The sequence below is a fragment of the Beta vulgaris genome, chromosome 3 (assembly GCF_026745355.1).
Source record: "Beta vulgaris subsp. vulgaris cultivar EL10 chromosome 3, EL10.2, whole genome shotgun sequence".
NCBI classification, from domain to species: Eukaryota; Viridiplantae; Streptophyta; class Magnoliopsida; order Caryophyllales; family Amaranthaceae; genus Beta; species Beta vulgaris.
In genome coordinates, this window is record NC_079204.1 from 14354782 (window position 1) to 14372452 (window position 17671).

General features: G+C 34.8%; 1 protein-coding gene across 2 annotated transcripts; it reads right to left on the minus strand.

The window, feature by feature from the left end:
* Nucleotides 1-685: 685 nt before the first annotated feature.
* On the minus strand, nucleotides 686-6424 carry LOC104888835 (protein ENHANCED DISEASE RESISTANCE 2). Of its 2 annotated transcripts, XM_048641145.2 has the most exons (4): nucleotides 6160-6424; nucleotides 3534-4497; nucleotides 2081-2185; nucleotides 686-1052 (listed from the first exon to the last, which is right to left on the minus strand). In XM_048641145.2, the coding sequence occupies exons 2-3, from the start codon at nucleotides 4478-4480 to the stop codon at nucleotides 2182-2184; spliced, it is 951 nt and encodes a 316-aa protein (XP_048497102.1). In that variant the 5' UTR covers nucleotides 4481-4497; nucleotides 6160-6424; the 3' UTR covers nucleotides 686-1052; nucleotides 2081-2181. The 2 variants fall into 2 exon arrangements, with proteins under 2 accessions (XP_048497102.1, XP_057249608.1); XM_057393625.1 differs by lacking the exon at nucleotides 2081-2185.
* Nucleotides 6425-17671: the final 11247 nt, after the last annotated feature.

Sequence of the window (17671 nt, forward strand, 5' to 3'; positions counted from 1 at the left end):
ATTACGTTTTGTAACTTTATTATTACATGTTGATTTATCAATTTCTCTCACAATGTCTTCGAAACATAACCGTTTCTTGTGCACAAGACGCTCACTTTTTGGTTCATATTGATTACCTTTGCCTTTCATTATTGCAAAAACAATACAATTTTTTTAGGCAAGTACATAATAATAATGCACCTTCCTCGTCATTCTTTACTTCATATGAAAAAAGTTCATTATTTATCACTCATATTTCTATAGAACATGCCAACGAAGATAGAGAAAAAAATTATATCCTTTACCACAAAATACATATTTCAACAGTATTCAGCATGCGAGATTCTCATATATCGAAGAAATTTCTAATATCATTTCCACTTATGAGTCTTTGGTATCTGTTGAAAAATGCCTAGAATCATGTATCGTTATAATTAACCAAGCTTTGGGGTCTCGCTATTCTAAAAGAGTTTTTCTCTACTTGTGGTCTGTGAATATGGCTAACACATTGTTAGTGAAGCATATTAATTATTGTGTTGATTGTTCTTTAATTCTTCGTTACTTTATTACGTTCGTTATAACAGTAGAGTTTTCCTCTTGGATGCAAGAACTCAAAGTCAATAACTGGACAGACGAAGATCACAACTAGCTGACCACCTGTTGGAGCTTGGAATGAAAACTTCATTCGGTACACTATTCGGTACACTGTAGAACAAATGGGATGACAATCTTACACCACATAAAAAACAAGTGATAGCAGTATAATATGTAAATATGGACTGAGATACATGTTAAAAGTTCTAAGACTGTACACATTAACACATCCTACACTGGCTAAACAAATGGAAGATCCCTGATTTCTGACATGAAAGCCATGACAAAAGCATGAAAAAGAATCAATACTACTTTATAAACATAAAGAAGAATGACACAAATAGCCTGCTTTAATATGTTCCATAATAAAAAATGAGATTGTAATTTGTAGTTCCCTTGCAGTGATGCAAATAACTTGTTTTTACTGTTTGGAGGATTATACTGTACTTGCTTGCAGTCACCAAAGCTACCTGATTCATCTGCAATCAAAAATATTATAGACGTAAGCATCGTAGTAGGATAGTAGTAACTAGTAACTCTGTAAGAAGTAAGATTTTTAAAAACTATGTAAATTAACTATGGAAAAAGCAAATTGAAGGGCGTATAATCAAAATTATAGACAATAATCAATGTCAAACGTTTAACCAAAGATGTTGAATAACATAGATACAACAGAATATTGCAATCCTGGTAAGTAAACATTGCCAATAAACACAATGTTCAAGCCGTTGATGATTAGAACAAATGCTGGTAGTTAGCTTCGGGGTAATTTCTTGGTTAAACTCCATTAGCCACAAAAACAAGAAGATATTTCAAATAGCAGAGGTACATTTCTGCTTGTATGTGTATTTGGGATTACTAAAAAATGGAATTTGCTGGATTGAGTTTGCATTCATGTCAAAGATAAATGTCACCGACACGAACCTCAAGTTTAGTCGTGTTCATGCATTTGATTGGGTTGAATCATATATCAGAACCTCTATCTTATCTAGAATTACCTACTTTTCACACTAGGACATACATTAATGTCAAATCAGATGAACACTACAATTTAGATCAGACAAATTCCTTAGAAAAACTAAACCAAAAATGCAGGTCCTAACAGCGAATTTCTATTTCCGTTGATGATTGGAAAAAGAAAAAGGAAGACATAGAGAAGTCTTCTATACTTGACTGGCATAATTTACAAGGAAAGGAGAGACAAAGGGATGTGTGAGTGTGAACCAGATAGGAAAAGCCGAGGATTTTAGATAGTAGTTTTAATCCAAAAATCAATTGGATTTATTTCGTGGAGCTTCCAAAAATAAAACAATCCCTGAGTTGGCATGAAAAAGGATACATATATGTATATGGGTACAATACAAAAACATAAGAACCCAAGTTACTAGACAGTGACATTGACATGTTCCCAATATAGGTAATACAAGCGTTGTTCTCTTCGCGTTAAAAATTCCAAATTACTAGTTGCACCACTTATTAATAAGTTTCCAATTAGTTGGGACATTACTTTATTTGGTATAGGTTTCTCTCTCATCATCAAGGTCTCTCTATTTTTATCTTCCTCCTCTTCACATGCACTTCTCAAAATACTTGTGCCACCCCTATGTTTCAGCTGATTTGGTCAGTGAAAAACAGTTAATAGTCGTAAAAATCAGTGGTAATAATCAGTTAAATTCAGTAGCTACAAATGACAAAAACGTTAAAAACATGAGAAAATCCGCAAAAACCAGTATGATTCAGCAAAAATCAGTTTTATAACCAAAAATAAGTGTGGTTCAGTAAGAATTATGTGAAGAGAAAAGGCCAAAAGTCTTGCAATTTTTTTTACAGAAATTCAAAATATCAGTATGTCATCACACAATTTCCCGATGAAATATTTAACCTAAACATAAGTTTGAGAATACAACAAAGTAACACAAATATCACCTGCAGGAGTTTGAGATGTGCCCAGATGTGTCCAACACTAAAACATATTACTTACATGGCTCCTCTTCTTAGAAATGATTTCCACGACAATCACAAGGAATAGGACAACAATAACCACCACCACCACCCAATGTGTATACTACCAAGGGCATTGTAACTCTCATACATAAATTTTCATTATCTTAGTCAGAAGGAGAATATTTGAAAGTGACGTCTAAGGCTCTGGTTTTTTGGACTGAATTAGTTTGAACTGAACTTAATTCAATTTGTCTGAACTGAACTCAACTGGAATCAATTTGTCTGAACTGAAGTGAATGAATGAAAACTGTAAGAGTAAACTAACTGAACCGAAATGAATTTGTCTGAACTGAACTGAATTTATTTTAATTCAGACCAAAAGAACAGAGCCTAACTCAACATATGATTGAACAAAATCTCAAACAATTTCAGACAGCCTGAATAACCATCCCCATATCATAGGAATATTTTACTGATATGATGTGGACATATAGACATAGTGAAAACTTGTTGATGATCAAAGCATTAAAGATGGAGAAAGAAAAGAGAAAAGTCCAATAATACCATCGAATTTAACATGGTTCATGAACAAAATAGATTTGCTTGCGCAAACTGTCATACATGTGTAAGACTAGAGCCATTACAGTAGGATTTAGAACTCCACTTAAAAAAGAGAAATATAGAAAACGTGGAGGAGAGAGAATATCATCACACTTGATGCAATTGACCCTATGCAAAGGGGTAAGAGATTTCAAGCAGTAGTCATTTACACCTTATGTTCAACAAGTAGGCCTCAGAAACATTGTGATAAAAAACACAACAGAGGCTCGGATCGGTGATATTTACTAGCTAACATGGGCAGCTCCCACCCCTTCCCTTCCCCTCCCCTCCCCCACCCCCCAAAAAAAAGAAGAAAAAAAAAAGAAGAGTTTCATAATTACTCATCAACTTCAACATATAAAATTTATTCACATAATGAAATGTCAGCTATTTTTCTAAGCAATGGAAGTGCTTACCAATTTTTTGTTGATTCACCGTTGGTATCATGATCTGAAGTTCTATTTACTTGTGGTGTGTCAGGAACTGCACCAGTTTCTTGGGTGCCTGGATGAAGAAGATTGGAAAATCCTTGTCCAAGTGACATCCAAAGACGCATACCAAGGGCTGGGGATGATGTGATGACACTTGCAGCAGATGATGCTTCAAATGACTGAGCTGTATCAGGGTTAAGTTCAGAAAATCTAAAAGCCCCTAAGATTCTTTCAGGAAGCTCTGATTCATTTTGGCTCTCAATAAGAAATGCTAAATCAACTGTTAGTGATGTTATATAACCAAAGGCCAGATGAACGATAGCATTTGCAACCACTGAAGATCCAATATCGATGTCAACTTCTAGAAAGTTCTCTCCTACACAATACTTACAGGAAAGGGCTCGACCAATTACACAAATAGCCTGTTCTCCAACTGCTGTTCTAACAAGCCAAGGTCCTTTCACAATATTTGCAATCAATTTGAGTCTTGAATTCCGATGCCCATCATCCCCCTTAATGAATTGGTCAATTAGAGAACCTTCTGAACAGGGTTCAGTAGCCACAAAATATGCAATAGCGCTGTAATTCTCTTTGCTTGGAAGTTGAAGATTGAAAGCCCAAACAAAAGGTCGGTTCCCCTCTGGAAATTCATCATCAAGTACTTTCCTGATGCGGTTATTTGGATTTTTTAAGATTTCCGAAATCTTCGATGAGCTTTTAATCCAGTCAAAGCCCAAAGGCTTCAAGAGATATTCACCAGCAGGAATTTTCACCTTAGTTGTAAAGTATTCAGGACCCCTAACCTTATAGATGTCCCCAGGGGGTGAAGCCCAACCATTTGGACAGTTCTCAGGTTCGAGCAATGGAACAGCACCTTCTGATTTTATTCTTCTCATCCATTCAGGTTCATCATTACCATCATGGACAGCCATTACCACAAAGAGGTTATCTGTCCAAAGATGGTGTTAGTAAAAAGTGTAGATAGAAAATGAGCAATTCGTTCATAATTTTTTAAGTGTTTACTCCTCATTATTGTTTGATAAGCAATAAATTTAATCAGAAAAAGAGGGTACTGTCCTAAAAGGATGACAGTTTCAGCTTAAATGGTCCGTCCCTTTTGTCTATATGATGGATTCAGCAACCAAAGGAAAATAGTCCAATTCAAGAAGAAAGCAAAAAGAATGTACATGGTCAGCTAGAACATCTATCGACAAAAACTTGACCTTGACGGCAGTGCCATCTTAAAGATGTTAAATATATCATTACGCTCGCAGATAGTTTTCATGACCTCAAAAGGATAATTTTCCTAGGTTTTCTATTTATTGTAGCTGCTATGGAGAAGCAAAATATTAAAACATGCTGATGATGAAAGAAGCAAACATTTGGATTTGAGAGGAATAAAATCAAACATCTATCCGCTCACATTAGCTAATGTCATGGACTCTTAACTTATAGACTTATAGTTCACGGAAACATTTTTCTTTCCTTATTTAGATATCAAATAAATTGAGCTGGGGTAATCTTCCTTGATGATTAGTGTCTCTCCGAATGGAAAACATATGACAGGAAATTAATCAGCTTCTGTTGCTAATTAATCGTCATGATCCCCTGTGATTTACCCTTTTATACAAATCATTACTTTTCCCTTCATTATATTCGGAGACATAGGAAGCCTCTCGTATCTTTCACTTAACTCATTAATAGAAGTTCATTCCTTCATTCCCTTCCTACAACGAGCTATTCATGTAAAGGTTAGTCTTCCATCACTTTCATTTCCAATTCCGCCTTCATGTGTTCTTCATGCTCCTGTTTATCCAAGCAGTATCAATCTCTTGAAGATGTCAGAGATAGACAACTTCATCAGTGCATTTCAGCCACTTAATTCCAGGTACTCATCGAAGATACCCATAAACCCAAAAGGCTTGTAGTCTATCTTAGATTGTTCACCCAAAATAGCACAGTTCTCTCTTTCCTATTGGTGCGAATAAAATATGATTTTACACATTATAGCAAGTTTTTGAACTCAAGTTATAACAACAACTATGCATTCACACTTCCTATATAAAGCGTATATCTTTCTCCATGTGATCAATAAACAAGAGTGACCATTCCGTTGTGTGGACTCACTTTCTCAACCCATATCACTGCTGAAACATATAATGAAAACTGAACTGCTAAAATCTATGACTTTATCTGATCTCTATGACATGTTCTGTTGGGATTAAAAAAAAAAGATCATTTAGAAGGAAATAAGTTCTCCAAGAAGAAAGCAATTCTAATAACAATCATCAACCAATAAAGAACAATCATGTTACGAAGAACATTCATACATCATAATTGGATAATTTGCTTAGTGAAAATACAAAAGTATATACTTCATAAAATTCTAAAAGTTCCTCAAGCAATATTGGGAAACTCCTAAATTATAATATGAACGAATTCGAGCATACGGAGTAAAACCCAGATCACAAAACAACCACATGACAAAGAATTATTAAACAAGAGTGAGAACCCATAAATGAAATGCAAATTTTGATACAAAATTCAACTTCCTCAACAATGGGTATCAATCACAATTATGATGAATAAAGATAAAGAACAAATATCTGACCTTTAGGCTTGATAAGTCCCCCTTTTTACCCAGAAATTTGCGGAAGGAAAGGAATAATCTGGGGATTTTTCTGGGTAGATAAGGTAACAATACAAGAGTCTTTGATTTTTGAAGAAATGAAAGTATGATTAATGAAGAATTAATTCAAAAGGGTTTAAAGAGCAAGCAGCAAGATACACACAATTGGGGCCCACAAATTGCTGATTCTTGAGCTTTTTAGCCGTAAGAGAAGTCACTTGCTGAGGTTGACAAAGATGGGGGGAGCGGGGGAAGTAAATGGAATGAGAAGTTTATGGTCTCTCCAAGTTATTAATATCTATACAAATATATTAAAAAGCGTACATAAACGAGAAACTATGCCACGTGGCGCTCTCTAATAAAAAATTTAGAAATTGTATAGTATAGGATTTGATCTTGAGATCTCAATTACATATACTAAAGTCTTAACACTAGGCTGAGTTGTATTTAGTGTTATTATCATAAAGTATTATACTAATAAATTATATTTTTTCTTACCCGGGGCATAGCCCGGGCCTAATAACTAGTTTTTATGTTAAAAAAATATAATCTAATGTTGCATAGCTTATTGGTCATGTAGTCGAATCTTATATAGAGTATATTTTTAATTTTGTTTTTTAATATATAGTATAGATGTGCGCCGTGCACGGTGCTAATGCATGGGATATTAGTAATCAAACTTTTTTACTTCCTCCGTCGACAGGAGAATTTCATTTATTTTAGAACGGATGGAGTATGTTATTGTTTTTATCATTTTACATTGATCTTCTCTGCGATTTATGGGTTAGGAAAACAATTGTGTTCTCACAAATTCTCATAAACGGCCTGCCACATCTATAATTTCGCGTGTGGCTGGCCCATATATGAGGCTCATGCGCATATAATACCTCAAAACCTCCTCCTACCTTTTTTTTCTAACTTCTTCCGCATCTCCGTACAACAATTTTGTACGCTTCAAATATGTCAACAACAATGGCATTCTCACGCCACACTTTCTCTCTCCTCCATTTTTACCATCACCTTGAGAATAGAACTTTAATGAAAGTCCTTCAAATCTGTCAATGAGCTTAAACCCCACTCGAAATCCCCCCGTATTTTCGACAACAAATTTATGGTATTAGGGTTCGTCATTAATAAAAATTACAAATTTAAACAATCACCTACATGCTAAAAGGAGAATTCAACCACTCTAAATGAGTTCAAACATGAATTTTAATCATCTATTTTGATGGAATTTGAAATTTAAGAAATTTATTTTGTTAATCTTATGAGTAACCTCGTTAACCACATTTATTTATACGAGTAACCTCATTTAATCACACGGGTAATGTCAATTGTTCACACAAGTAACCCCCTATTTATTAATACGAGTAACCTCATTCGTTCATAAAGAGTAACCCTATTTATTCATACTAGTAACCCTATTTAATCATATGAGTAACCACATTCTGTTCACATAAATAACCCTATTTTATTCGCATTAGTAACCCCAATTGTTGATACAAGTAACCCTCATTTATTAATACGAGTAACCTCAATCGTTCATAAGGAGTAACCCATTTATTCATACTAGTAACCCCATTAAATCAAATGATTAACCTCACTTTGTTCACATAAGTAACCCCATTTTATTCGTATCAGTAACCATAATTGTTCATACAAGTATCCCCCACTTATTAATACGAGTAACCTCATTCGTTCATGAGGAGTAACCCCATTTATTCAGTAAACTCATTTAATCATATGAGTAACCCTATTTGTTCACATACGTAATCCCATTTTGCTTATAAGAGTAACCATATTTCTTTATAAGAGTGACACCCTTTTATTATTAAAAGTAACCAAATACTCATACAAGTAACTCTATTTGGTCATAAGAGTACTTCATCTGATCATTAGAGTAATTCCATAATGTTCATAAGGATTTGTGTATAAGGGTCAAATTCAGAAGGTCATATCCCACAACATATTTAATATTTTGGGAAGATTCAAGTTGTAGATGAAAATTTGGCTCGCTAGCTTTCCAACGCATGGTCAAAAGCTTGATTTTGATGAGAAATGAGTGAGATATGGAAATTTGAAAATGAGCTGACGGGATGACAAGGTGTCGCGCGCACGACCACACCTGTAATTTCGCGTGTGGCTGACCACACACAAGACGCGTTGCTATGTTCTTTATTTTTAAATACTCACAACGTTAAAATGTGCACAAATTAAAGACTAATGACACGAGAGAGATAGAAAAGAAGTCAATGGATAGGAGAGAGATATCAAAGAACTCCATGGACAGGAGAGAGAAGAAATAATATATATTGTCAAAAAATGTCGATGTTGTAAGTAATAGATAACTTTCTAAAATGAAAACTTTTCAAGTATTAAAAACAAAGAAAGTATTTATTAGGATCTTATTAAATACGTTACAATACATATTTTCAGGATTTATGTACTTCTCATAATTTTTAGTTGATAATGTTGTAAATGTTACATTTTTTTACATGGTAAGAAAAATAACATTAGGAGGCTATCCAATCGTTAGTTAGAAGGATAGAAGAAACAGAGGGGTTCCTAATGCGTTAGTTAGAAGGATAGAAGAAAGGTAGGAGTTATTACAAGATACAACATAAAAAAAAAAGAGCTAACAAAATGACCAACATTGGCTATCCAATCTGCTGCTCGATTTGCTTCTCTCAAGATGTAATTGACCTATCAGCTATTAAATTTGACTAGGAGGATTTTGATATCCTTTATGATGCTAGTTATTTTCCACAGATGAGACCAAATATCGTTGATTGTATTAGTGATGAGGAGGTTATCATCTTCAATGACAATATTTTTGATACCATGTTGGATGTCGATCGAGGAGGAGACCTTGGAGTAGAGCAGAGGCTTGTTTGAAAGCTCAAACCATTAAGGAGATATCCTAGATGATTACAAATGATAACATTGGTTGCATCTGAGAAATCTCTAACGAAACTGTCAAAGTTTAGTTTGAAGAAGTTGAAGAGAGGTGGCTTCAATTCCAAGCAACTAAGTTGGAGGATGGCTAGGGGGTTGAGCTCCCCTGAATAGAGAATTAGAGCTTTGGAAGGAATCAATTTGGTTACGAGTATGCCATCCATGATGGGCAAATGGAGCTTTGTGTAGTTCTATGTGAGGATTCCATGTTTCTTGTTTAAATATAATAACATTTCCTTCTTTTCAAAGACTCCAAAGAATGAATTAGTGATGTACTTTGGTTTATTCTTTTTATTATTAATGTGATTCTGAAGTTTTAAGAGTGGTGTTATTGTTACGGTATCTCCCAACCAGTTGGTGGTCGGCTGAAGGTCCCATAAAGCTCTTGTAGTGGAACAAGTGAGGCAAAAATGGTCCAAAGTTTCAGGATGATTATTACATAGGGAGCAAAGGCTGATAGGGATTATTTTTTTTTTCTAGGATATCTTTAACCCCCAAGCTGTTGTGACAGATTTGCTAGAGGAATTTTTGAATTTTTGGTGGGATATCTAATTTTCGGATCTAGCAAAAAGGCTAAGGAGGTATGAATCCCTTTTATCCAAAATATAATATGAGGGGTTAGAATGTTCATGAGGTGGGGAATGTCGTCCCAACTGTAGTTCGGATGAATAAAGTTGGACACTTTAAGGTTAAGTGTAACACTCCGTCCTTTTATAAAGATAACATAAATAAAATAAAATATTTTATTAAAGAAATGGCGATAGCAGAATATCTTCTGATGGAAATGTATGTCACTCTAATCAAAGGTAAAATTGTTACAAGTTGATAAGGTTAAATTATTAAAGAAATGCAAGTTGATAAGCTAGAAACTGTTACAACTTCTAAAAAATAAGGTCACTATATCTTACAATACGAATAGCACAAACAAAATCTTAACTTAGTTATTGAATGTACTTCACATTCACAAGAAACACTATTGATGAAGATATTTCAGGTTGGTTAGTAGGGCAAACAAGCGAAACAATTGCTAATATATATGAGTTATATCGTCAACTTGCAACAACTATGGGATTTTCATTTGTATATAATATACAAATAATGGATCACCTGATCAACTTACACCTAACATTTTTCTACAACTTGTGATGGTATCAACTCATGTAACCATGTTCCATTCGAGGGAATAAGAATAAATAAAATAAAAATTGACTTATGTTGGAGAGATGGCTGGGTGGTTGATAACTTAAATCTTGAACACCGCATAGTTCTTTGTTTAGAACTGTCGAGGGTTCAAATCCCTCTCTCTCCTTTACTCGTTTAATACAATGATATGAAGTGAGCTTTTAAGTAACCAACTTCTTCCTTCTTGGTCTTCAGGCCATGGTTATCATGATGGTGCTTATCATATATATTCTTCTAGATAAACTTGTTTTCAGTATCGTGACATGCTTGCTGAATTTGCAGGCGGCTTGCTTCAATTGGATTTTTTTTTTGAACTTTTCTCATGCCATATGTAAACTTAAGTTATTGAATAGCTTATTCAAATGAGAGACTATGGATATTTATATGGTTGAAATTTCTTGCATAATTTTAAATGTTTTAGTCCATTTAACAATATTATATTATTAACGATCAAATTTTGAATGACTGTTTGTCTTGTCGGTTATGCTCTATAAGCCTATTAGCTTAATTGGTCGAGCATTGTGTACTAACATTGCACAAAGGATGTAAGTTCAAATCTTACATAGGTTATTGGTTTCATATGGTTAATCATCTACTCAATTAATCTAACACTACCACCCTTGTTCAACATTAAGGCATTAGTTAATAGCCACACAAGACACAACCACAACATACTCCCCTTTTATATATAAAGTTATAATTATATTCTAAAAACATAGTCACCCTTTTCGGGTACAAATAATTACACTTTTTAGAAATAGTCACCCATTATTATTATAAGTATCCATGCTAACATAGGTATGCTCTTTTTAACAAAAAAGGATTACACATACGGCCCGTTTGGTAGTCGTTAATAAATTGCGGTAATGGGAATGAATTTTAAGTATAGTTTTATTAGGGAAGCACCCTTAAAATCTCCATAGGGAGGCATATTTTCTCCATGGACAAGCAATCCCATCCCTAAACTTGTGTTTTTGACTCCAAGGGGAAGCAATTTTCATTACCACTCATTACCACCTAACAAGGTGGTATTGGATGGGAATGAAAATTCAAGAAGGAAAGTGGACACTTTAGGATAAATTAGCATTACCATGGGAATGGACAATGATATTTTTCACAAATTTACACACAAATTCATTCCCATTACCACCATTTATAACCAACTACCAAACGGGCCGATATAGTACTGAATCCTAGGTTGTAATAGAATTTGTGGCGCACACAGAAGTTTTGATGGACCCGAATAATATCATAATAAAATTGAATTTTCATTGATAATTAATTGTACAAGCGTAATTGTGAGAGCTCATGTCTTTCATCCACTTCGTTAGAACCCTTTGTTTCTACCTTTCCTAATATCTTGTGTGGAGCTTACTTGTTTGACTCTCTTTTTCAAATCATTCACATATTACATATTTATAGTTGTTGTATCCTAGCTTCTAGATTTTTCTTTCAAGTAGAAATATCTTGGATTTTTCACAAGATAATTCTGGATACACATTAGATATTTTTCTCACATTTTTCATCAAACATTTAGAATTTTCTAGATTAATCTCTAACACCCCCCTTAATCTTGAAAATTCTTGTACTTAATCATGCTTCTTCTAAAGGTCTCTTCAAAGTCTTGTTGATGCACTTGTCATCAACTATCTCCAAACTTGATTCTTGAAATTTTCTTCTTGTTCTCGTCCTCGTCGGTGCCTACGTCACCAACCACCTTGATCTTCCATTTTCTTCTTTCCATATTATTGATTATCACTTCTTTGTGGTGGTACCCTTGTTACCAACCATCCTACCTTTGTTTCACTCATGTTACCAACTTACTCCTCCTAATCTGAACTTTTTCATTTTTCTTCTTCACATATCTTTATCCAATTTCATTCTTTCATTGATATTCATGTCACCAATCATCTCTGCTAATGCCCACGTCATTAGCAAACTCCGAAATCTTTCTCTTGAATTTTTTTTTTCTTCTCCTTTTTCTTTTCATATTGTTGTTTTTTTTCTTCTTCTTCCCAACTATTGGTGCTCTTGTCACCAATATTCTCCCATTTTTTTCATTCTTTACTTTCTTCCAATGTTAATTTCATTTGTTGATGTTCATGTCATCAACCATCCAACTTATCCTACATTTTAATCTTCAACATTTCTCAAAAGTTATTTCATCCTTTTTTTTTCTCCATCATCATATTTTAATTTTCAAACATATCTTTCATTTTTGTCTTCTCCTAAAACTCTTTTATTTCATCTTCATACCTTTTGAAATATCTTCTTTGAAATTTTGTATTAGATACTTACCTTGATTGCGCCCTCCAAGTCTCTTCTTAAAAGCTTGATTTCCATCTCTCGAGCCTTCGATCTTCTTCGTAATCACTTTTGCGGCTCTGATACCATGATAGAATTTGTGGCGCACACGGAAGTTTTGATGGACCTGAATAGTATCATAAAATTGAATTTTCATTGATAATTAATTGTACAAGCGTAATTGTGAGAGCTCATGTCTCTCATTCACTTCGGTAGAACCCTTTGTTTCTACCTTTCTTAATATCTTGTGTGGATCTTACTTGTTTGACTCTCTTTTTCAAATCATGCACATATTACATATTTATAGTTGTTGTATCCTAGCTTCTAGATTTTTCTTTCAAGTAAAAATATCTTAGATTTTTCACAAGATAATTCTAGATACACATTAGATATTTTTCTCACATTTTTCATCAAACATTTAGAATTTTCAAGATTAATCTCTAACAGGTTGATATAACCACCCTTTTTAATAGATATAATGACCCTAATTTATATGTAATTGCCTTTTTCTATACATATAGTGATCCATATTTAATTAAATATAATAATCACCCCTTTTTATATATATAGTGACCTTTATTTAAATATAGTCATCCTTTTCTTACATATAATGACGCCTTGAATGTGGTTTACTACGTCTCAAATGACTAAAATGGAGAAATCAAATTAGAGCTAGTCTTTTGAATGTTTTATTTGTAATTGTGTTACCTTTCCTAATATATATTGTCCATTTTTGTAATATAGTCACCTTTTTTAACATATAGAAATGTAGTTACTTAGTACTCTTTGTTAAGTCACCCTTTTTTATATTCAAGTTCAATTCATTTTGTTTATAAAAGTTGTGTTCGTTTTATGATAAGCTGACATAATTAAAGTTACTTGACTTTCCAATATAGGAATCACTTTTCTCATATAGTCACCTCTTTTAATGTATAGTTACTACTTTTATTTTTTTTATTGAAAGAGAAATGTCATTAATTGAAGGCCAAACGTCATCTACAATATATATTAAAGAAGAACAAGATACAATCAAACAATGTTAAATCAAATCCGTCTTCGATGAAACTACAATGAACCAGATCGAACAATACAACACAACTCTCTTGCATTTGCTGAATCGTGTAGCTATTGATGAGAAAATCTATCCATCTGACATAGTTTGGGAAAAAACATTCTTAATCGAGCCATGTTAGCCGCATTTGAGATTTCAATAGCTTCATGTTGAGTCTCAAACTTCAACCAATTATGAGAACAATCTCTTATACCTAAAGACAAAAATACCATACTCACAACTCCCATAGGAGAGAAGGAGATCTCCACAACAAACACTCACAACAAGAATGTCAGTTTTTAGCGTCCGCCAAAAGCAGACGCTAAAAACGTGGTATCGGACGCTAAACGTCTGATGCAAAATCCCTGGTCGCTAATTCACCAATTACCGTCCACAAAGCGGACGCTAAATTATTAGCGTCTGATTTTTGCTATTTAGCGTCCGAGGGGAGGCGAGCAGTAAATAGCGTCCGTTTTTTATACTTTCTAATCTGCCAAAAGCCAGATGCTAATTAGCGTCTGACGCTGGTGGACGGTAATTTACGTCCGACGGAACGGACGCTAAAGACCGTCCGCCAGCTGCAGACGCCAATTAGCATCCGGTTAAGCGGATGCCAAAATGAGTTTAGCGGACGCTAAACCATAATATACTCTTTTCCATTTTGAATAGAGCGGACACTAATTGTTTTTTTTTTTGGGAAAATAAACCTGAGTTGTAATAATTTAATATTTTTTAACCTGTTTTATTTTCCAACAAAATATACTCAAGTCGTCCGCTAATGCGCCGAATTCTGCACTAATGACCTGTTTGCATTAATTAGAAATTCATATATACACTAACATAAATTCATAATACTTTTTATAAAAAAAAAATCAGCCGCAATTAGCGTCCGTTAAGCGGACGCTGAACTCTACAGACGGACGGAAACTTACGTCTGGTTTATAGTCGGACGCTAAATTTTGAAAAACAAACACTATTTAGCATTTGGGTGAAAGACGGACGGTATTTGAACATATACCGTCTGATTACTTTGGCGGACGCTAATTTCAGACGCTATAAAGGCGGATTCTTGTTGTGACTAAAATCCGCATAATATGGTTTACAAAAAAACTCATAAAACGAGACTAATTTATTCAACAAAATAAGAAAATAAACTAAAAAATGAAAATAAAAGGGAAAAAATGGGCTTACTATGGATGAAATCATCCATGGCAACCCCTAACCGACGAAGAAGAGGTAACCGGGTAGGGGAGGCTAGGGTTTGAGAGACAAAAGAGAAAGAGCGGGGATAGACGGCTAAGTTGTTCTTTCGTTTGTTCACCTTTTACACTATGTTGTCTTTGTTTTGTTTATTAGTGATTACTACTTTTTAAGTTACCCTTTCAAACCACAATCACCCTTTTTGTACAAATAATTACGCTTAATAATCAACTTTTTTTTAATTAGTTATCACAAATAAAATTATCTTAGAAATTTCTCTAAAAAACTTACCGATTTCATAACAAAATAAAATCAAGCAGAGACGATCTATGTTTCTAGCCTATGTAAGATTTGAACCTACATTATTATTTTGCAATTGCACATATATCTACTAGTTGAGCTGATGGACTTTAATTTACTGAATTGAGCTAATGAAAACACTTCTCTGAAAAAAGAAAGACATAAATTCAGATCATCATCAAATATACATTTATGCTTTAAATTGCATTATAGCCATATTAAGAAACTTCATTGATGGATGTGGTACAATTATAGATAAAGATGAAATTATGCCATTCTATAGTAATCCATTGACATTCAGGGATCCAAAGTTCAACATTTTACCCCTCTGCTGGATATCATATCAAGTAAGATTCTTATCACAGTCGTCCAAGCTGATTATCATCAATTCTATTCTTGTGGCTACAATTATGAATCAACTCTCTGTTTTCCCGATACCAGCAACTATTGTGAACAAACTGAATGCCATGATTGCTCGGTTCTTCTGGAAAAATAATTCGCAGACAGACATTCATTGGCGGGCACAGAAGATCATTCATCAGCCAAAAGGTCAAGGAGGGCTTGGTATCCGAAACGTAGGGATTTTTAATAAAGCTCTTCTTATGAAAAAGGTCTGGCGCATTGTCCAGCATCCACAACTGTTGGTTTCAAAGGTTTTCCATTCTACAACTCCTCTCACTAATTGGATTCGTTCGACATTGCATGGTATTTCTTGGGGTAGACGGGGGCTTCTGATGCCCAGCCGCACACTTCAAGCAGCTTGTGTCTGGAAGGTGGGTAATGGGGCGTCTATTCGAGCTGGGAATCAAGCTTGGGTTCACGGCCGGGTACCAACTTTTAGGGATAATGATGTCCCGCTACGTTGTGCTGCGGCCACTTATGTCAAAGACCTTATCTTACCCAATCACCAGGGTTGGAATTCAGATCACGACGGATCAATGAGTTATTTGTTGCTCGCGATGCTCAAAGTATCAAAAGTATTGAGCTTCCTCTTTTCAATGAGGCTCAAGATCAGCCGTATTGGCCTTATACTAGATCAGGTTCCTATTCTACAAAATCAGGTTATAATTATGTTTTTCAGCAACAATCACGAGAAATTCATAGCATGACAAGTCCAGCTCATTCGACGTTTTTTTCGTCAACTCTAGGGTCTGAACATCATGCCAAAGTGGAAAATGTTTATTTGGAAATTGTGGCATAATTGCTTGGCCACGGCTTCCAATCTTCAGAATCGTGGAATTCCTATTTTGAACCAATGCCAAACGTGCCTCCACGATGAGGAAAACGACCAACACATTTTCAGACACTGTCCTTTAGCTCTCGAAGCTTGGGACGCAGTAATTTGAACGTTTCACCATTAGATTTCCCGGATTTGTCCCTAGCTTCGTGGCTAGAATTATGGATAGGGAAATCCCGTAAAGAAGATGGTTATGGGGGCACACGGTTGCCAGAGTTTATTAACACCTTGTGGGCTATTTGGACTACGAGAAATGGCCAAGTCTTTCGACAGGTTAGGGCGTCTTTGCAAACATTAGATGGCCAAGTTCGGGAAGGTGCTAGTCAACACTCACGATTTATCGATGTGGATGTTCTCACCCCCCCTCCGCCTCCTGCCCCTAACTATGATCGACCACCAGGTTTCATTGTAGCACAACTAGGAAGAATGTCAGCAGGTACACCAGATGTTATTATTCAGTTCGACGGCTCTTGGAAGGCAGGAGACGGGTCAGGCGGGGCTACGTATGTGGTTCACCAACAGCATCAGCAACTACATCAACATGGGATGTTTATATATACTTCTTCTGCCTTACAGGCCAAAGCAATGGCATGTCTTCACGCCATGAGGTGGGCTAGTACTTCACTCTTCTCAAACATCCTCCTGCTCACTGATTCGGAATTACTGGTACGCCTCCTGGAGTTTCCGAGGCAAGCACACATCTCGGTAAGTCATACGCTGAAGGACATTCGCAATTTGGCGGAGGGTTTTCAGTGGTGCTGTCTCATGAAGGTACATCGTTCTGAAGTTCGACAGACGCATGAGCTAGCAACGCACTGCCGCCGAGTTAGGCTTAGTTTCCATTAATTTACTTTTTGTTTTATTTGCTTTGTACGTTACATTGATGTCCAAAAATATATATATATATATATATATATATATATTATTATTATATTATATATATATATATATATATATATTTGTAACATAGTGCTATTCGTTATTTCATTATGACACTTTGAACTAATTGGAATAATCATGCCAAAATACGAACAAATACATTTTCAGTCACAAAATTGAAGTCCATAACAAGTTGCAAGATGCTAGTGCTTAAAACATAACAAAAAAATCACGCCGCCATTCACAGTTAACACAAAATTATATTATCGCAATAAATTTTTTATGGTGACCCTAATAAATATAACCATGTTCAGAGCATAGTGATTTAATCATGCCATTATACATATCACACATATCAATATTCATCATGAAATTAATTCATGTCA

Bases quoted from the DNA above. Each gene is read 5' to 3' on its own strand.
- LOC104888835 (XM_048641145.2), bottom strand. From the start codon at position 4,480: ATGGCTGTCCATGATGGTAATGATGAACCTGAATGGATGAGAAGAATA.